Raw genomic sequence first — 21,069 nt, forward strand, 5'->3', positions numbered from 1 at the left:
ATTTGGCTATTTAAAATCAGTTTGAGACTTTCTAGTCTCTGAAGATCTTCTTTTAGGTTTGCAGAGTTGGTTACTCTGAAAACTGCCAATCTTTAATTTTTTTAATTTTTTTTTTAAATATGTGAGATGTAAGTAAGTCAGAATGAGCTAATTTAGCCAATGGAATTTTATAACAAATGTACGAATGCTGCGAGTTTCCCTCCCTCACCCCCTCCAGCAGAAACATAATTTGCAGAAATGAAAACAGTCCCTGGCTGGCTTTAGGGTTTTCTCAAAAATAGAAACAGTAGGGTTTGTCTGGCAGGGCCAGTTTCCTCACCACACACCTGGTGTATATCACTTTAAAAAATACATTATGCCTCATTAAATTACAATTAAATGAAATCATGATCATTTGTTTTTCTGGAAGGAAGATGTTTTGCATATTGAAAGCCTAATTTGTTGCAGGTGACAAAAAGGCTGAACAGATTATTTAATATCACTTTATTTTTTTATAACGTTGCTCACTGGTTAGTTTGTGTATACTTCAGTAGCTCAGAATTATATTATTGTAAACGTTATTGCTCTCAAGATACTTTATTTTATTGTCCTACCCTATCACTCAGCTATCTAGCCACTGTTGTTTGCCAGCGTTGTTTATCTTCAGCTGCAGGAGGACATGAGGTTTTTCCCTCAGAGTCAGTTTTCTTATTATCTGTCCTGCTGTTTACATGGTTCCTAAGCTGCCAAAGCACTTGGAGGAGCTGCAGAAAAACCCTCTTTGCAACCAGGTTTTCTACCTGGGGGCCTGAAGCAGGGCCTGGGGCAGCAGGGCTTGGCCGAGGGGCTGCCTCTGTCACGGCGCTGGGGAAGGAGCTGCTCCCTCTCCCTTGGAGCGGGTGCACAGCCTGCTGACTGAGCAGTGACACAAAATATTGCTGTGTCCCTGTAGCAGAGATGAGACCCTCATAGAAGCACAAGGTGCGGGCTAGAGTTCAAAACTACTGAATCTACCCCATGATAAGCTGTTTCTCGTGATGGAGCAGAGCCTTCAAGAACAAGAGCTGGTACCTCAGGCAGTGAGATACCTCTTAGTGCTGTGACCAAGCCACTTGTACCTATAAGCCTCTGATTTACATAGGGAGTCAATGATTGCACTGAAAAGTAATTGCTGGCATGCTTTCACATATGTTTCTGCTCTCCATTTTTGAAATTGGACCATAAATTTAGGCAGGCTAAGATGGAGGGGAGAAAAAGCTTTCTTAGAGTCAGCTCCAGTAGCTTTCAGGTACCTTTCTTTCAACCTAAACCCATTAATTTTTGAAGTTGATCTTTTCTTGAAAAAAATGAAATTATGTATCCTTTAAAAGACCCAGGAAATTAAGAATTTAGAGAATCTGTGGAACTGATATTTCATTTATTTACTGCATTTGGAGAATTTTCTACTGACTTTAAGGGAAAATTATAATAGGCACTTGCTCTATCGATCTTGGGATCATTTAAGTCATGGCTTCGAGCTTCTGTAATGTCCTTTAATCTCCCTCAGCCTGTGAGCCTGGCAAACTTTGGAAAGCTTTTCAAAGTGTCCCTAGCTTCCCCGAGGGGTAGTAAACCCTGAGAAAGAAGCCAAGTATGAGCACGCAGTTGTGTTGACATTGCAGAGAATACCAGAGGCCAGTCCAGGGCTGGCCCAGCACTGCACGTTCTTCATACTTTTTCCCAGTGTAGACCTTTTTCAATAGCCGGCTCCTCTCTCCGATCCCACTTCTGACTGGAGGATCCCACCATGGCTCCATTCCCAGCTCCGGTCTTTCTGGTAACTACTCTGATAATTGCAGGAAAATGTAGTTGGGAATCTCTTAGCTCGATTATGTAGGTGAGGAGCTGAAAAGATGGAGCTGTGTGCAGCCTACCTTCAGGTTGTGTGTGGAGCTTGTGTTGAGCACTTCTGGTGTAAGCGCTGCTGAAGTAGAGCTTTCACGAATGTGTTTTAATGTAGGTGTCTAATAGCAGATAAATGCGGGTACAGATACATCATTTGCTGGTCTGTTGGTTTTGTCAGGGAGTCTGGTAAATAAGATCAACATATACTAAAAACGATGGCCTTTGGTTCACTGGCCAACTGTAGCAGCAGCGGCAAGGCTTTTTGGATGAGACTTTCTGATCTGGAAGAAAATAAACTAAGGCTAAATATTTCAGGGGTTTTACTTTGTTGTTGTTTTCTAGTAATACTTTTCTCACAGGAAAGCAGTAAGCCCTGACTGTACTCGTGAGGCAGCTTGCCTCGGTCGTGGCTGTAAAGTAACTGCAAAGCGCCCATGTCGGCAGCGACAGCGAAATCGTGTCTGGGGCACTGCAGGGTCCCATGGTTGCTCCTCTGACAGCAGCGGGTCGAGGTGAGCCCTCTGAGCTCCGACTGGGATTTCACACGGCTCCTGTGGCCGGCATTTCTGGCAGCAGCGGTGCAGGGAGCCTCTGGGTCGTGGCAGGCGGGAAGCAGGCCGGGAATCGGTCTGCTCAGGGAAACGTGTTGGCAGAGTAGCCTTTTAAAATAACGTGCCTCCGACCGCCATTTCTTCTGATACGTTATGAATAGTCTCGAGGGGCAGAAAGGATCCCTCTCTGCTTCTCTGCCCACCAGTACATTTAAATGTCTATGGTTCAGGAAATTGCTCTCCCTGCTTTTTGAAGTGAAAATACCCATTTTGATGCGTCGGGTGCAAGGGGGTGCCGGGGGGAAGCTGGTGGCACACCCCATGTCCTGGTAGTTTCTATAGGCCCCGATCCAGGCTTGTGTTGTGTGCCTTTAGCTTCTAGATAATCAGTGGAACTGTTGAGCACGTACAGTTATGCATAAATTTAATCCCATCATGAGATTTAAGCCTCTTTTAATGACATTTTCACCTCCCTAAGTCTTTTTTTTTATTATTTTTTATTTTTTTATTTTGGAAGTGTTTTGCTGGTTATCTCCTGGAATAATGGGTTTTGTAAAAACTATGTGAATATGGTGTTCATTCATGGTTGCAATGTAAAGCCTGTGGTATTTTAAAATGAGACATGAAAGAATGGGTTAAATCCCTAAAGCTGGATTCTAAGATTTTATTATTGCTCCATTTTTCTCCTCTCAGAAATGTCTGCCCAAACCAAAATGAACGGACTATAACATCAAAACCCAGCCAAACATTTTTCTTTATAAACCTCCTGCACTATTTAAATGTCGAAACTAAATTTACCAACCTTAGCAGATTTGTCAAAGATGAACAGGATTGCCAAGTGTTCCCAGCTTCAAGTAGGGAGAGAGAGAGATAGATATCGAGAGAGATCTAACAGCTCCTGAAATATTTGCAGCAAGCACCTGGTGGTAACTGCAATTTCTTCTACCCAATGCACCTACCTTCCTATCCAGCATCTCCATACTCAGAAGCTTATTACAGTGCCAGAATAGGACAGTCCCAAAATAAACCCCAGCCCCCAGAAGACAAACACTTTCCTACAAAATATCCCCTCTGGGAGAGCCCAGGAGATTCTGATGTAGGTTCTCAGTATTGCAACCCAGCTGGTTACACTAAACAAATTAAAAAAAAAAGAAAAACCAACACATGACTGGGCTTTTTTTTTTTTTTTTTTTTTAATTTTTTTTGAACCAGGGCTTGTTGTCAGAGATCCTGCGTAAAGAAGAAGACCCTAGGACAGCTTCGCAGTCTCTCCTGGTAAACCTAAGGGCAATGCAGAATTTCCTCAACTTGCCTGACTCAGAGCGGGATCGTATTTATCAGGACGAGAGAGAGAGGAGTATGAACCCCAACGTGAGCATGGTGTCTTCAGCTGCCAGCAGCCCAAGCTCCTCCAGAACCCCCCAGGTAAGATGCGATCCCTTGTTACCTGTTTGTTGTGTGGATTAGTCCAGGGAAGGAGCTCCTGTCCGCCCTTCTGCTGCCTGTTGCTCCCCTTGCCCAGATAAGTTGTGGAAATCTTTTTATAAGGTTTTGGAATGGCTGTTAAGAGATGTTTAGTGGATTTCAGCAAGACATTGTGATGATGATTCTAGCTTTAATCAATACTATAAATGCAAAAAAATATGTAACATTGGTGCCTGAAAGAGTGCGTGTGGGCATTACATACAGGCTGTTGATATATGTCCACTAAATGACAGTTATAGAATATATTATAAAGAGACAGTGGACATAACTTTTTGTCTGTGTCCATTACGTTCTGCAGAACAGAGAGGAAGTTTCTGGGCTTGTGCAGAGGTTCATATATGTTGCAATAAAAAGTGTGTAATGAATAAAGGTCTACAGTGAATTAGACAGACATTGCTAGAAATTAGTGTGCTCTGTATCATGCATAGGAAATCACAGTCCTTGAGTTAGAGGTTTACATGAGTAATTATTTCAAGTACAGAAAGTAGAGATGGGCAGGATGCTGGGAAGGAAGAGGATGCCTTACAGCTCCAAAGCAGCTGTCATCTCATTGACTTAACTTCACGTGTTTATTAACGTGCTGATGCCACCCACTTCCCTGGTAGGTTGTTCCTTTGCACTAAGAAAGAGCATCCACATACTACACCGTGATAGTCATCCTCCCTTTTTATCAGGCTGCTTGCAGTCCCAGACATATACTCTGAAAAAGCGAGGGTTCTTTGCACAGAGGTGATGATTAAGTCCTGTCGTGACATTTGCCTAACTTCAGTTTGAAATTTCTAACTGTGCAGACATGATGGGTCACTTCTAGAACTTATCTTGATCTTTAGTGTGAAAATGGGCCCATATAAACCTCCTGCTGTGGTGCTTTCACAGTCATGTAGTCTGCAAAGCGTCGGGCTGTGTTAGCTGTGCAATTACCTAGCTAGCTGTGTTAGCTACCGAATTCTGTGGCCACAGCTACTAAAAATAAGTAAGCATTGAAGGGGAGGAGAGTACTTTTACATGCAAACTGATCATCCTTAAGGAAGGTATGTTGATTTTGTAGAAACTGTTGAGCTTGTTCAGTTTAACCCTGACATTTGTGTGCACTTCACCACAATACATGATGTAAAGAACTGTTTTCACTGAAAACAAACATATCCTGCCAACCCAAATTTGATGCTGAATTTTTATTACATGGGAAACTCATTATACAACTCTTACCTTTTTTAGTTACCTGTTAGTGAAAATGAAATTATAAAGGGAACTATTTTAATGTTTAAGGAGTGTATCCACTTTATGCATTTATATTTATTCATGAAAGAATTAGCTTATTGCTACTTTTATTTATTGCAATAGATTTCACAACTAAAACCAAATAACAGAAGGAAATGGAGAGGTTAGATGCAATCTAGTGAGAATAAAAATTGGATCTGTTGCCCCATCTCATTCCTCTGTCAAAATATGACATTTTCCCCGTGTTCTAGCTGCAGCTAGAACATGATTTAAAATAATGGAAATTTTGCCTGCCTTTTTAATAGCTAAGCGTTGCTAGAAAACCATACTCTATAAGTATAAAGCAGCCCCTCCTTGCCTTATTTTGGCTTGAAGACTCCAGTAGAATATTGTGAGGTTTTTAATCAGCAAAAGCAACACACAAAGGTTTGTGTACCCAGTGCTCGCCTTGTGCCCACCGGATAACATTTCCCAGCCCTCAGAGGGCCAGCACCAGTCAGCACAGGTGCTGTTTTGACAACTTGGACACCTCTGCAAATGAGGCTGCTTCCCAGCTCCCAGGCAGGCAGCACGGCTACTGCGCTTCCCCATATGCCTGGTATTCGTTCTGACGAGACAAATGCCATCCTCGCATGTAGCGCAGCCATTCCCGGCAGCGTCGCCTCCCCAAGCAGGTATGTTACCTACCCCAGAGCAGGGTGCTTTGGGGTGGCAGTGGTAGGAGCTGTACCATCCTGTCGGGAACTGCATTTGGGTGCCAGAGAAGTTGATGGAATGGCATTTGGAAACGTGGTTTCCATAGATACTCATCTCCTGTGGCAATACTTCTGGGAATGATGCTTGAGTGCACTGGGTAGGAGGAGAGCTCTGGCAGATGATACCTGTGGAGGTGCTGGGGCAGTTGTGCAGGCAGGTGTAAGGGCACGCAGAATAACCCGGATCGGTTCTCTGAGCCAGCCCCTTGCCCACCTCGCGGGTGTCCCCTGCTCAGGACCTGCCCCAAGGTGAGAAGGGCAGATTGATCTGGCAGACGGGTGTGAGAGCTGTGGGGAAGAGGTTCTGAGCTCCTAGGGGTTATTGCATTCATGTGGAAGACCAGCAGTAACAGCTGGGTTTCAGTGCTCTGGCACTATGGTTACAAACACTTCTTTTTCTTTTTTGCCCACTCTTTACAACAAGACATTTCAATAATGGCAAACGTCTTGTTAATATCAAGACCAGTTTTGAATCTAGGCCTCTAACATAAAATACTTTATTTTAGTCACTGTGATATTTTGGTTTGGTACTTGCCCTACCTATTTTGTTGATTAAATAAAAAACGGCACAGTTTTCAGGGTGTGTATGGCAGGCTCATTTCTGACGTGCGGCTGTGGAGCTAGCAGTGTAGGAGACCCACAGAATGGAGCTGTATTCTAAATCTTTCTCTTACATACTGATTTTGTTCTTCCCAGGATCTCATGCCTCCATGACGGCCTTTGAGGCCATGGTGACCTCAGCTGCTGCGCTAGCCAAAGGCTCCAGAGACTGAGAAGGGTTTTTTTTTATACCCTTCAAAGCACTGCAAGGCCTTTGGTAAAATTAAGCTCCATTAAATGAATCCTGACAGATTTGGACAGTCCTCTGCCTTCCCATGATCTCTTTGTTATTTTCTTGTATTTCCCACAATTGCCCTAACTCTCATCTAACTGTGAACATTGAATTTTGGAGTGTGGTGTCTCTGTCAGTCCATCCATCAGGCTGTATCCCGCACATGTTCATCGCCTGTGGATGGCGGTGGGCATAGCAATGGCCTCCCAGGGCATAGCTGGCACTGATCTGCCCCAGCTGCCATCCAGCTGCCCCCGCCTGAACACAGGGGGCTAGTCTAGGCAGGAGGAGGAAAATCTTAGGGTCTTTCTATGAGGGTCCTGTCCCCCAAGCCCAAGGGAGTGCCTGCTGAGCTTGAGGGTAAGAAAGGGAAAAGATAGATGTTGGTTAAAGCTTTATCTGGAAGCAGTAGGAAGAGTGATTAGTCTAGATTGTTGTCTTGATTGGATTTTGGCTCTGTTTTTAATGTGGCCTTTGGTACAAAAAAGATGTTAGGGAGAGGAAGGTTTGGACGACAGCACCAAAACAGAAGGAGAAGTTCAGAAGGTTTGGTTTTGCCTAGTTAACCTTCTCATTAACAAATAGGCATTTGGGCATGTCTGCCTAGTTAAAAATTAACGTTAGGTGTACTCTAGCAGGGCTTCAACTCTGGCACAAAAACAGGAGCCAGCTGAAAAAGTTTGTAATTGGGCCAAATATCTGAATGTCGCCAGGGTTTATAGGAGGCTTGGATCTGTTGGGAAGTGTGAGCTTTGCCACCTAAGTTGTTTTGAGATGTAAAGGTCTTAGGAAACAAGAGAAAACTGAGATTTTATATCAGTAACCTACGTATTTCCCTTAAAAGGTATAAGGGGTACAGTGATCAGCCCTGGTATCTCTTGTCTTTGAGCTCAGGAAAGCAAATGAGATATGTCTCTCCAGTGGCTGCTGGTGCTGGGAGCGCTCAGTGAGCATTGCACCGCCCTCGGTTCCTCACCTGCCAGTACGTTCTGGGGACCACCATGGCCGAGGGGCTTTAAAATAAAAGTCTTGTAGCAGCCTGCTGAACTGTATCGATAGAAGCCTTGCAGGGGCAGTCCAGCCTGGGGAAAGTAACTGGCAGCATCCGTTATTGTCCTTCATTTGTCACAGAAGCTGATGGGAAATCATTCAATTAAAAGGAGTGCAGCAGAATACACAAAATCTCAATATGAGTTTAGGAGAATGAGGGCAGCACATCAAAGGCATGCCAAAGCCCAGCTTTATGAAATGACTTTTTTTTTTTTTTCATTTCCACTGATTTCCTAGGTGAAATTAGGTGACTGTCTGGCTAGCATAATGATGATAAAGCTGGGAAACCATACATACTCAAATGACATACATATAGTTTTAATAAAGGATGAGGGAGACTTGAGGGAGTGCATTAAATTGAGTAATAATTTATTATTTAGAGACCTCTACCCATTTACTCATTTTTTCTGGGAGAATTGGCTCTTCCTCCAAGGTGTAGGCCACTGTTAGAGAGGGGGGAGAAGGCAGAGGCTGGTGCCTCTGTCGCAGTAGCTAGCTGGCAAAGCCAACTTCAGTGCCTGCCTGCCGCCGAGTGCCCCAGCTACCTATTCTGTTGTTGAGCTGCTCAATAAACATGCTGGGAGAGGGAGAGGGGGAGAGTTGACAGGGCCTTGCATGTCCTATAGGAATGCACTGCAATTATTTCCAATCACAATTAACCTGATTAGAATAATGGACAGGAAGTGTCCCTCTGTAGCTAATGCAGTTTGGCATCAGCTGACTGAAATCCTTTGATAATTTCTGCACAGATGGCTGGGCTGAAAGCAGCACTTTTTTAATTATTATTTTCATGGTCTCTTGGTAGGCCAAAACCTCGACACCAACAACAGACCTCCCCATTAAGGCGGACGGCGCCAACGTCAACATCACAGCTGCCATTTATGACGAGATCCAACAGGAGATGAAAAGGGCCAAGGTATCTCAAGCTCTGTTTGCCAAAGTGGCTGCCAATAAAAGTCAGGTGAGTGGTAGAGGGGATTTCGTTATTGTGGGGCTTTTTGGGGTTTTGTTTTTAAAGCAAACTCTGAGGTTGGAACTAGACCCATCTCCTCCTCCCACCAATAAAAATACATCTGTTCCTACAATAATAATAATCTTCATCTCTGGGGAACCTGTTGTGGTTTTGACTTTTGCCTGCTTGAGTGGTTTCCTTTTCCCTTTTAAAATAGGCTGAGGAAAGGAAGAGCTCACACCAAGCTTTTTCTCCCCTTTTACACAAACATGCATGTCTTTTCCCACTTGTGGTATATAACTTACACCTCTGCTAGTGGGATAAGGACCTTTCAAAGTGGTGGTATCCTTCTCATTTGACAGGTAAAGCAATTGTTTTCGTAAGTGATTAACTGAGGGAAGGCAATGGGAAACCACATATTAGGCAGGTGTTTCCTTTTTTTTTGCATGTTGTATGTGCTGCATGCGGTATTGCAATGTGAATAATTCACATCAGATCCAATCATTTTTACAAAAAGGCATGAGAGGCCACTGCAGTGAGTTCTCCTGGATTAATTTCCACCTTGGGTTTAAAAAATACATGCAGGCAAACCTAGGTCGGGGTGAAATTCTTGAAGAGGATCCATTAATTTAAAAATTTCATCCAACTCTTTAAAAAAATATAATGCACCAGAAGGGATTTTGTTGAAAGGAGGACAGACAATTTTTTGTGGGAAGGGCAGCAAGTAGATTGGAGACCATTAGAAGGAATTGTTTATTCGGTGAAAAGGGCTGCTTATGATCTCGGATGAAATTACTCGGTGGTGCTAGGAGAGTGCATCAGTATGCACACAAAAACGTACAAACGTGTCTGTGACAATGAGACAGTGGGATAGAAGTACTAGATGCATGCACTCTGCAGAATATATACTTTCTTTTCCTCTGTTCAGGGAAACAACATTGTAGTCATAAAAGTAGATGTAAAATAAGAGGTTGAAAGGCATATAAACAAAGCATCAAAGGCTATCAAAGCACCTGGGAGAGCCTTGTCCTTGTTACAGGTATTTTTTTCCTGACACATGAAGGTCTGATTCATTTTCCCTTCCTCATTTAATCATTAATTTTCTTTGCCTTTTGCTTTCTCTTGTCAGGGTATAGGGGTTACAGTCTGCAACCCCTCTACCCCCCAACAAAATCCCAGGCACAGTATGAAATACATAAAAGGAAAATACCATGGAACCCTCTTAAACTGTTAAATGCATAAAAATCTCATGTACCACATGGCAAAATATAATGAGAACTGGAGCTGTTAAACGAATAAAGCTGTTAAAAGCATAATGCCACTTGGCACAACTACTGTGCATTTAACGGTTTTCCACTGTGTAATAAATGACATATGTGGTAAACGTGCAGTAAATATAAAAATTGCACAATTGATTTTGCAAACGTGCCCCTTATTCTTTACTCCATGCAGATATCAAAGTTCCACCCAGAATCCGGACTGGACAGCTTTTAATAAGGAGTGTTTAACACAGACTGAATGCCAGCCTCTCTGAGGTTTGGCTTAAAATTGCCAGCAAGCTTCCTGTCATTATACCCAGAGGCTTCTTGAAATAGAGAGGGACTGAACCACCCAACAATAATTTGGGTGGCTCACCAGCTTCGGTCTGTGCCAGCTTGAGTGCACTTCTCTGGCAGCACTGCACACCAGCACCAAAACAAAAATAAGCTCCATAGTCTTTCACGTGGAAAAAGAACAGGGCAGATCTTGAAAGCCAGATGCAAAAGGTTAAAGAACAGGATCCACAAATGTTCTTGTTTAAAGCAAAGTTACTGCACATAAAGGTTTTGTTTCTTCAGCAGCAGCAAATAAAGAAGTGTTTCTCAGGCTGATGTTTCTTTTGTTTCACAGCCCTGCCAAAGCAATACTGGCTCCCTGGGATGACCCAGCATTCGCCATGCTGAGATGTCATAGCGCTCTGCTGGAGCATGAAAGTGGTTTATGGGGGCACTGGAAGGCAGGGACAGAGAAGCCGTAGCCGAGAACCATAGCAGTACGGGGCCTCCCTCTGCCCCAAAGCCCACCTGCGTGCCTGCCCCCCAGCCTGGCTTGGTGTGCCTGTGGTGTCCCACTGCTGGCTGGGGTGCCCTGTGGCCAGGAGGAATGCCAAAAGCGAGGACACATCTGCTTGTGTAGGGGAGAGCCACTGGGATGGTTGGCGTGTTGCCTTACATCTAGCCTGTCTGAAAACAAGTGGTGGGACTTTCCCAGTGCTTTGTGCAGGCCACTTGTGCCAGTCATGGGCATTTTCGTGAAGATGCTGCTGATTTCAGCAGCTGAGTTACGTGGAGGGAAGCACTCATTGAAAGCTGACCATGTTTGCAGAAGAGAGAGTTTGAAAGAGGGGGGAAAAAAGAGCTAGTCTGAGGGTTTGCTTGGACTCTCCGCCAAGGTTCGTTCACTTGCTGCTCTCCACAGGCCTGTCTTGCATTGCGTTGGCTTCCCCTATTATTCCCTCACCCCAGACTACTGAGAGGCTTCCAGTTTGCTAACAAGGCATGTGTTATGTTGGGCACTGCTGTTCTGTCAACAGCAATCCACGGTGCTGTGAGATCTTCACAGTTTTAGCAGCCAGTGAATCTCCGACAGGGCTGTTTTGACATTTTATACGCAGGGCTGTATGTCATGTACCCAAGAGAGCATCCAGAGCCAATGGAGGCCTCATTTCATCTTCTGTCTTCATGCAGGAAGAGTGGTACCCACTGAGAGCAGTTATTGCAAGTGGCATCATCTACTGGTGGAGTTAATTGACCTCTAATTTAACAAGTAGCCATCTTTATTCTTAAGTCATGGCAGAGTCTCAGTTCAGCAGCTAAAGGGAGGGGCAGCTGCTAGAAACTGAGGTTACAAATCACAGAGCTCACAAGTCAACATAAATGCAAGGAATGGGACCTTAAGGAGGTACCAAGGTAATGTGGTGAGACTTCTTTAAGGGAATCCACCTTCATAAAGATCTCAAGCCATGCATTTTAGACACTGACTTATTCATCAGTTATTTACGTTAATATGCATTTTATTCCTTGCAACTTATATCTAAAACAAACATTTTAGTTGTTTATGAAGTGCTGTGCATCCCTTTGTATTTTTGAAGGCAGCAGGAGCTGAGGGGCTTCGTGCTCTCCAAACAGCCTCCAAAGCTGTCATCCTATTTCGGTTGCCAGCTGTTAGTGATGTACCCGCTGGACAGCATGCTTCTCTGGGGATGCTGCCTGCTAGTGCCCTTTGTCCTTAAAATGACTAAACCTGGGACCTATATTATCATGTTGGGAGTGTTTCTGAGTGTGACCAGAACACCAGGATTTGGTTTCCAATCTGTGCTTTGGGCTGTCCTGGTTATATTTAATTCATGAGTAGATGGGTTTCCAGTGTGCCATTTCAGAGAGGTTCAGGTGGCCCGTGTGTCTCCAGAGCTGGGCAGTGGGACAGGCAGAGACTTTGACCTTGGGTTGCTGCAGGTTTGGACTGTCGGTCATGAAAACTGGCTTCTACATCCAGTTCTGCAACTGCTCCATAGTACAACTTAAAAAAGGAAAACCATTTCCCCCATGACCATGTACCAGCGCTTCTGTAATACTGTGCAGCAGCATCACCCCTCTGACCTCTGCCAATGAGAGTCCTAGCAGAGACTGTGCTGTTCTCAGCGGACATTTTTTTCTTAGTCTATGCAAAATGTGTTTAGGAATATAGTTCTGTTCATAATGAACAGTCACCATCAAAATAAATAGTGGGCATAGCTGGCTGGAGCACTTGTTGATAGTCTGAGGGAGGTCAAAGTTTATATGAACATGGAGACTGAACTTCCCACAGGTCTCCTAGGACAAGAGACTCTCCTGAACCAGGCTGGGGCACTGTGGGGAAGTGGGGCACATGCTGCTTGGGGATCTGCCCCAGGCAGGGCAAATGGAAGGTTTTCACCATCACCAGTCCAGTGAAAACAAAAAGTAAACCCTTGAAACTGAAATTCTTCCTCAAGGGACTGGAATTTGTTCCAGTTGCACCATGGTAAAGCAAGAGAGACCCCATGGGGCAACATTTGAAAAAAATTTTAAGCTGGCAAAATTCAGTCTCTGGTTTGTATCTTTGCCCTGTTTAAAAATGAACAAACAAAAAATAAACTGGACTGGGGGTTGGAGTCTGGGGGCAGAAAAGCCCTTCAGTTGAGGCCCTTCAGGTTAAGAAAAACACAGGCCTATGGATGGAAATCACTACGACAGTTCTTCACCTTTCCTCTGACTTTTCCTTTTCTTGAGATCCCTGCCTCATTGCCAAGATTGTCTGGAAGCCTGTTCTCTGGCCAAGGCGGATGTTAGCCCCACAGTAGAAGCCCATGCTAGAAGGGACTCAGCACCACCACCACCTGCCCATGCCCTCACCTCCTGTCCATGTCCGAGAAAAGGTACAAGTACTGTGAGAGGGATGAACAGCGTCACTCTGAGGCAGGGTTAGCTCTAGAAACCCTTTATTTTGTCCTTCCCTCTCTCTCCTTCCCAATTTATATTCCCTTGTATTCATTTGATATGATGGGATGCCTTCTCTCCCCCCTTTTAGCTTATAATAGGTATTTTCTGTGCCCTTAAACTAATTAGCTTCCAGTGAAGATGAACAATAGCTAGGAAAAACAGCTGGTGGTGAAGATGTGTAGCATATATAGTGTGTGCATATAGGACGCTTCTTACTGCTGTAGCATCTCAGTGCTTATGATGCTGTGAATCTCTACAGCTGGGGCATATCTGTTACGCTGATATTTTGATCTCCTTCTTACACATAGAGGAAATATAGAAAGACATTTATCTCCTTGACAGAACTTAAAATTTCTTTGAAGTACCTTTGGACATTAGCTTCTTTTTCACAGACTTCTGTATGCAGCCACAGTGTGACCCCCATCCAGGACAGCATCTGCAGGAGTGCCTTTAGCCTCTCAGCAGCTGAGTGAAGCAGGGATGGTTGTGGAGCTGGGGCTTTGCTCAGGAAGTCCTTGGCAGACCTGGGAGCTGATGGCGGGCTGCTTGCCCTAACCACAAGCCCACACTTCCTCTCCAGCGTGGGGAGAGGCTATTTTGAACTTGGCACGCTGGAAATATCCTCAGTGCACAGCATCCTTCCCTCTGAGGCCAAGAGCTGTAAGCAGACTTGGTGTTCCCGTGGATCTAAGATACGTCAGGGCTTATGTACCTCATTCATTTTTTTGTGTTGTTTCATGTTTTATAAGGCTAGTGAGAAACTGGCCCTCATGAAAGTGCTCTGCATTTGGCCTTGAATTTTTTGGGGAGGGAAAGTACTGAGTGTTTAAAAAAATCCAGGCTATTGAGTGATTAACCTTGAACTGTATCAAAATGCTCCAAGTAAAGCTTCTCAGGTTCAGTCCCCCTCCCCCGGCCCTCATCAAGAATTCATTGAAGCCATGACAGAACTCTCCATTACAGTTAGTCTTTTATCCATTTCAGCTTTCTTGATTAGGTTATCTTGAATCATTAGGGGGTTTATTTATTTTAATAGACACTTATTGGATTCATGGAAAGAGAGTTTGGCGACTAAGGAACAAGAGCTGAATATTATCTGGCTCATTTCGCACTGCAGAGTCCCAAACTGAGCGGAGGGAAAAGAGGCTGAGGAAGTTTGTCCAGAGGACTCCTGTGATCCCATGTAGAAAGCGAGCTTTCTCTGGGGAACGCAGCATTTCTTTCCTAATCTTTCAAGACTTGCGTCGATCATTGCTGGGTTTTTTTTTTTTTCTTTTTGTCACATATGTTGACATTTTCTGCACTGATGATGTGGGTGAGGAAATGGCCTTTTACATTTATTTTTGAGATTTATCCCTGAATCACTCTAACTAAAAGCTCCTCATTTGCCTACTCATGCTTTCACTGGAGACCCTAGAAAATGTCAGCACAGAAAACTAGCAGTATTATTATTATTACTACTATTATTATTATTTACAATGTAAGTGCAGGGAAGCACAAGGTCAGTTCAGTTGCAGCTTTATCCAGGCTCAAAGTGCCTGGTGGTCCAGCCTGAGCAGAAAGGCTGCCTGTGACTAAGTCACCGTGAACACCCAACTGCCATGTCCTGCAGTGACTTTCAGTAGAGGTGCTACTCAAAGCATAAGCACTGGCCTGTAGCCCCAGCATAACTGAGCCTGAGCTCTTCCCACGTGCTTTCTTGTCCTTAATCAGAAATTTGGTCCTTGGCTGACTGCAAGTCAGCAGGTCTGCAGGGAGCAGTTACGGGGGGTCAGGATACTTGTGCCATACCTTCACTGAGCGCTGGAAAACCTGACCTTGTTGTAGTCTGGTGTCTCTGGCTGCTGGAGCAGCCTCCCTTGCTCCAGGGCAAGTCTGGCAAAAGTGAAAGGGTCAAGCTGCTAAAAAGGGCTCAGGGATAAGCGACGGAGAATATGGCTGGCGATGGCTGCACCAGCTAACCGTCCCTCAAGGGGGTTTGAGTGCGCCAAGGCTGATGCTTTGGTGTAGTAAGCACACTGTTTCTTTAACAGCATAAAAGCACAATGGGAATGGCTGGCTTCCTGCAGATTTTTGTTGTTGTTTGCTTAGCTATGTGGAAATGTATTTGATTAGGAGACAGAGAGAGAGGTTAAAAATAGGACATTAATATGATATTATTTGTTTTATCAAATAAAATGCTTAGAAAATGTTTATCTTGTCTCACGAGAACAACAAAAATAGAGGCCAGCACTTCTCTGCAGCTCTCTTTAATGAGCTAAATTGGGCTGCATTGTCAATACCTCTAGAAGTTTTGGGGTGAAACGAAGGAAGTTCTGAGCAGAATTCCTTGTAACCACAAGCACTGGGTGTGCCTGACTGTAGAGCCAAAAGCATCCTTTAATTGTGCTGGTTTTCCTCCTCTTATTTTTAATGGAAGACATTCCCATTTGAGAACCTTAAAAGCTGACATGAAGGGCTGGGTTCTGCCACCCATATTGACAGTGGCGTGTATCAAACTCTCCTGGTAACTCAGTGGCAGTCAAGGGGGCTGTTTGTGCAGTGGAGCGAGACTCGCAATGTGCCGGGGCGGCAGGATCAGAAACACAGCGTATCACGGATCTGAGGAAGGATGTGTTTGTTAGATTTTCAGAATGCATTCACAGAAGTTGGATTTACTTGCAATGCAGTGAGCTCAGATGTTGTGGATAAGCGGGGGAAAAGGTGGTGAGATAGCATCTCCTTCTTCACTTTTTCTTCTTCATGCCAATAAATGTAGCTATAGATGAAAATTCACTGTGAATGGCTGTAGCTCCAAGAATTTCTGTATGTTAGCATTTCTTAAATGAAATCATTCTCCTGGAAAGCTCTGTGTAACATACACAGACCCAAAGAAATAAATAAAAGAAAATAAAAAAAATTGCAACCAAAAAACCCCAAGTTGAGATTTTTAACAGAAAAGGGAGATTTGCGTATTAATAATTCATGAGTTCTCATTGAACATGCACGAAGAAACGGTGCTATTCAATAGAGAATACTGTCATCTGTCACTGTTTTATTTGACATTTACACTTTTTTTTTTTTTTTTTTGCCTGGTACTGCAAAACTTTCTTGGATGGCGTGCTAAGATTATTTAAATAAATAATTTAAAAAATCCGATGCAGACTTTTCATCTGTGCATGGGGAAGGCGGTTACTTGTAATCATAAAGAATGTGTGAGTAAGCTGCAGCGCTGTGTTTTCTCACGTATTATCCAAAGCTATCACCTAATAAGCATCCCCGTAGATAGATAGATAAGGTCTTGAATGGGTGGACAAGAGAATGAATTCTTGAATAAATAAAGGGAAGGATGGGAAAAGAGCAATGAAAGGACGGATTTGATGCAGATAAGTGTATACATGCACACAGTGGGTACATGTGTGTATGTGTGGGGGTGAGCGAATGATGGCTGTTGTGAAGAAAGCTGCCACAAATATATTGCTGTTGCAATGCAAAAATAAATATTTATAAATGGCGTTGGGGGAGATCCAGTCCCGCACAACATGAGAGAAGACAGGGCATTTAGCACAATGACAATTCAGAGTTAGGCGCACCTTGCAATTTCTTGCTAATATTAGGCTCATGAAAATCTTTCTGCTCTGTAGGTTAGTTATTATTTATAAAAATCACAGAACCAGCTGATACATTCATAAGCTAATTATTGTAGCAGCTGGGTACACATGGTGCAATATGTCTGAGGCTGTGAAGTATCACAGATTTCTTGGGGCCTGCTGTGGTGGGGGTGTGCTGTTGAAGGCTAGATCCCTTAATCTGATCAGCCAAGCAAATACTTTGTGGGGAAACTGGATTAATATCTCTCTAAATACCATGGATGTGCTTCACCTTCAGAACCAGGCTCCTTTAAACGTGCCATTAGCTTATGTCCTTTGGGGAATGGAGAAGTTCTCAGGTGTCCTCAGGATGGCAGGGTCTTTGCCTGGTGCCTCCCTTTGCCAGAAATTAATTTGGTTTGCTCATGTCTGCACACATGGTCACACTGCAGTCTAATCTTTTCCCTAATAGCTCCAAGGTCAGGACCTCGCATGTTGCCAGGCAAATTGAGCGCTATCCTTCTTAAAGACTAATGGCAGCGAGTGCCTAGTCCATAATGAGGCCTGTAGTGTTGCTCTAAGTGATTGTAATGAGTGCTGATTATAACGGGACAGATAAATCAAAATGCAGCAGTTGCCATCAGGCTAGCTGGTCCAACTTTGGGAAGGGGAGGTGGCCTGGCTGAGCCGTCCCCGCAGCCCTTGGAAGAGTCCCAGGAGCCGTCATCCCCCGGGCCTGCCCCGCGCCGGGCTCTGGCTCCACCAGGTGTGGGGTTTTGTGTGTATTTTCTGTCAAACGATTGGTCTTCATGCTGCAGCATCCCTCGGGAGATGTTAAACATACCTGCTTGTAACATTCGAAAGAGTTCAGTTGGAGCCTTATTCAGATCACTGAAAACAGAGAGAAGCAGGGGCTTATTTTTTCCACAGATGGTTTATTTTCCATTTCAAAAATTATTTCCTTTGTATGGAGGAACCCCTGAGAAAACACTCAGGAGCTGGGAGATTTTCTTCCTGTCTTCTCTGTAAAAGAGAGAAAGTTTGGGGGGATTTCTGTGCAGAGGGAAGGGAAGGAGGAGAACTGAGGGCAAGGGATGTGGCCACACTACATTAAAATGCAGACATCACCTGGCTGAGAGATTACCCCAATAGCAGTCAAAATACTTTGAAAATACAATACAGATTATTTTTTTCCCTAAGTAAATGATTAGATATCTTGTTTTCATCCTTGCCCCCCCCTCCTCCCCAACCCTCCTAGTTTATTGCAAGAAAAGATCAGGTCTGCACAAATGTGGCCTCTCACTTGTAAAAACAAGGCAGTGTTGTGTTACAGATTAGTTTATAAATCCCTGGTGGCTTCACAGTTCAGTGCCTACAGCTGCTGCAGATGGGCCTGGGTTTTTGTCTCTTCGCTGTGCTGCAGCCGGCAGTTGAAGGAGAAAATGGAATGATCAGGTTATTAACATGTAGGCCGTGAGGAAGAGGCTGCACAATGAGAACAGCTGGTGTTGCTGTCTTGGCTGATGCAGCGGAGATAATCAAATCTTGCCTTTTTTGGGGGGGTGAAGGCAGAAGACACAGTGGAGAGTAAGACAAACAACGGCTTATGATGTTATATATGGGGTTTAGAGTGCATGGTAGAAGTTGTCAATGGCTTACAAGTTGTTGCACAAAAAAGCAATACCAAAAAGCCCCCACATGGGCTGGTAATGAACCTGGCTGTTCAGCTTGCTCTAGTCGCTGCTTGGAAAAATACAGTTTTAGCTACTTCTCGTACCCAACATTTTTAACATTGATCAAGCTATCTCCTAGGTATTGTAAGGTGCCTGTCAAAATGGTGTCAGAATGCTGAGTTGTAGCTCGAAAATGATGGGTTATAAAGCTACTAGGTAAAATATTTTGACAGGAGTCAGTAAGGCGCGTTGACAGCATCCTCAGCATTATCTTCCCGTATTCTGTCATTTGCATTGCGTCTCCTGTGCACAGGCAAAGGGGGGGAGTAGTTGTCCCCAGCCCCAAGTGGGGCCGGCTGCTGGCAGGCAGGACAGGGCTGGCTGTGTGTCCCCCACCAGCAGCTGCAGCAACAGCCACTGTCCCTGGTTAGCCTCCTGGGGACACCAGGTCACACACACACACCCCCCACGCTCAGTACATGAGGGGCTGTCCTCACCTGAACAGCTATTGCCACTGTGCTCTCGGGTGGGCTTTGTGTTTGAGAGTGGTGTCCTCTTCCTGAAGCCCTGGTGCTTTCCCTGCCTGGGGTCCGAGCTCTCAGCCCCTGTGCAGAGGTCCTACAGGATTTCCTGCAGTGGTATCTTTTTGAAGGCATTTCAAACTAACCTTGGAACAATACAGCAGAAATAAAATCTACTATTATTATGATCTGTAGTTGGGTTTAGAATAACCTCCACCCAGTATCTTGATCTCTCTAGTAACTTCTGCAGGACCCTGTTTGCTGCTTTCCTGCTAAATACTAGAGGATTCCCTTTCTGTGAGGTTGCATCTTCGAAGTGGCCATTCAATTATTTAAAGCTGTCAAATTTTAGTGGGGTTCAGAGCTGGGAGAGGTCTTTACTTGGTAGTATTTTCTCATAAACATTTTCAGTAGTGGTTGAATTTCTGGTCCTGCAGCTGTAACCCGTAGCATGAGGGTTGTTAGCAAGTCGCAGGGGTTATGTCTCCTTTCCTCTTGCTTGGATGAAGAAATAAAGGGACTCTGAAACGGAAGTGGAGATGCACCTTTATTTCAACTCTGGTTTTCTATATTATATATCTATATCCACGTATTTTAAATATGGTATGATTTTGACAGAGGGGAAGATGCTGTGCTTTCTGGTTCCTGTAAAGCACTGCTGATTGTGTCTGTTTCTCCAACTTGCAGGAAATAGAATACATCAAGGATTTGTTGGGACCAAAGGGCAGCTGAGGGTAGGAAGCGTTCTGTGTGAGATGAGACCAGCAAAACTTGCAGCACAGAGCTTTAGGTCTAGCTGACCTTACACTCACATCTGGTTCCTTGGTGCTCAGTGAATTAACTGTGCTGACCCCACCGTTGCAGGGCTGGCTGTGTGAGCTGCTTCGCTGGAAAGAAAACCCAAGTCCAGAAAACCGCACCCTTTGGGAGAACCTCTGCACCATTCGCCGCTTCCTGAACCTTCCCCAGCATGAGAGGGATGTGATCTACGAGGAAGAGTCCCGACATCACCACAGTGAGCGTATGCAGCATGTTGTCCAGCTCACTCCTGAGCCGGTGCAGGTCAGAGCGCTAACTTCCTTCTCAGGGCGTCTGGGGGGGTGGCAGGGAGGAGGTGGGAACAACTGTCAGAGGTAGAGAGAAGCAACTGGTTCCAGCTTCCTTCTGCTTTGCAGGCTGGGACACACGAGTTTTCATCTGTCTGTAGGGCCACATGTAAGCCACAGCTCTCAAGTTCAGAGCTCACTGTGTGTATGTTGTAGCACGTGTGTGAGTGTGTGCAGGTTTGTGTTGGTGGTTGAAGAGAAGGGATGTGACAATCCCTGCCACTGTAGTAGTGATATTATAGAGCCCCCCTGGTGTCAGTAGTTGCGTTGTGGCTGAAACACAATTTAGCTGTCTAAAGCTGCTGACTTTTAGAGGAGTAAAAATGTGTTCCTCAGCAATGGCAAGAAGTGCATGGTTATTTAGGAAGCAGAGCAGGAGTGGGGACTTGGTCACTTGCTCTTTCTCACAGAACCTGAGCACCCCTGATAACCACTCTCAAGCGGTGGCCAACAGGCAACTGCAGCCATACATTTGCTTTTGTTTGAAGGAGACAGATAACACTTCAGGAAAAGTAGGAGGGTAGGAGAGGAAGTTTGTCCATGCATGGGTAACACAGGGGTTTTGAAGAATGGAACACAAAGAAATGGATTTTATACATTCACAGAAACTTTTAAAAGTACTTCTAAAATGACCATGATGAGTGTTTTGCAGGGAGCAGACCTTAATTTACAGCTTCCTCAGGGTTGTTTTGCTCCTCCCTACAACCTTTGTGACTAGTATGAATTTTTGGTTTGTGCACCTTTTTTCTATCCTTGTCTCAGATCTTAGTAGAATGAGAAATAAATAGGTGCAAATATGTGTAGGGAAAATGAAGTGAAAATACTACAAGATTCGTTATCTTTGCAGTTCCGGCTTCAGCCAGAAGAGAAAATCGGCCTTCTGTGTGTTCCTAATAACTAGTGATGCACATCACAAACCCAGACATCTGCTGATGGTCAAGAGAGGCCCAGGAGATGTTTTTTCAATCTAAAAAGCTGAGGTGACACTTTCCACA

The 21,069-nt window shown here is 44.4% G+C and overlaps 1 protein-coding gene across 1 annotated transcript in view; it reads left to right on the plus strand.

Annotated features, from left to right (window-relative positions):
* The window catches only part of SATB2 (SATB homeobox 2), a 135,345-nt gene that overhangs the window by 92,666 nt on the left and 21,610 nt on the right, over nucleotides 1-21,069 (plus strand). The window contains exons 8-10 of the mRNA XM_074145205.1: nucleotides 3,627-3,839; nucleotides 8,560-8,715; nucleotides 19,833-20,030. Coding sequence (XP_074001306.1) covers nucleotides 3,627-3,839; nucleotides 8,560-8,715; nucleotides 19,833-20,030 — 567 coding nt within the window. The remainder of the gene's footprint in view (nucleotides 1-3,626; nucleotides 3,840-8,559; nucleotides 8,716-19,832; nucleotides 20,031-21,069) is intronic.

Source organism: Numenius arquata, chromosome 3 (assembly GCF_964106895.1).
Source record: "Numenius arquata chromosome 3, bNumArq3.hap1.1, whole genome shotgun sequence".
Lineage (NCBI taxonomy): Eukaryota > Metazoa > Chordata > Aves > Charadriiformes > Scolopacidae > Numenius > Numenius arquata.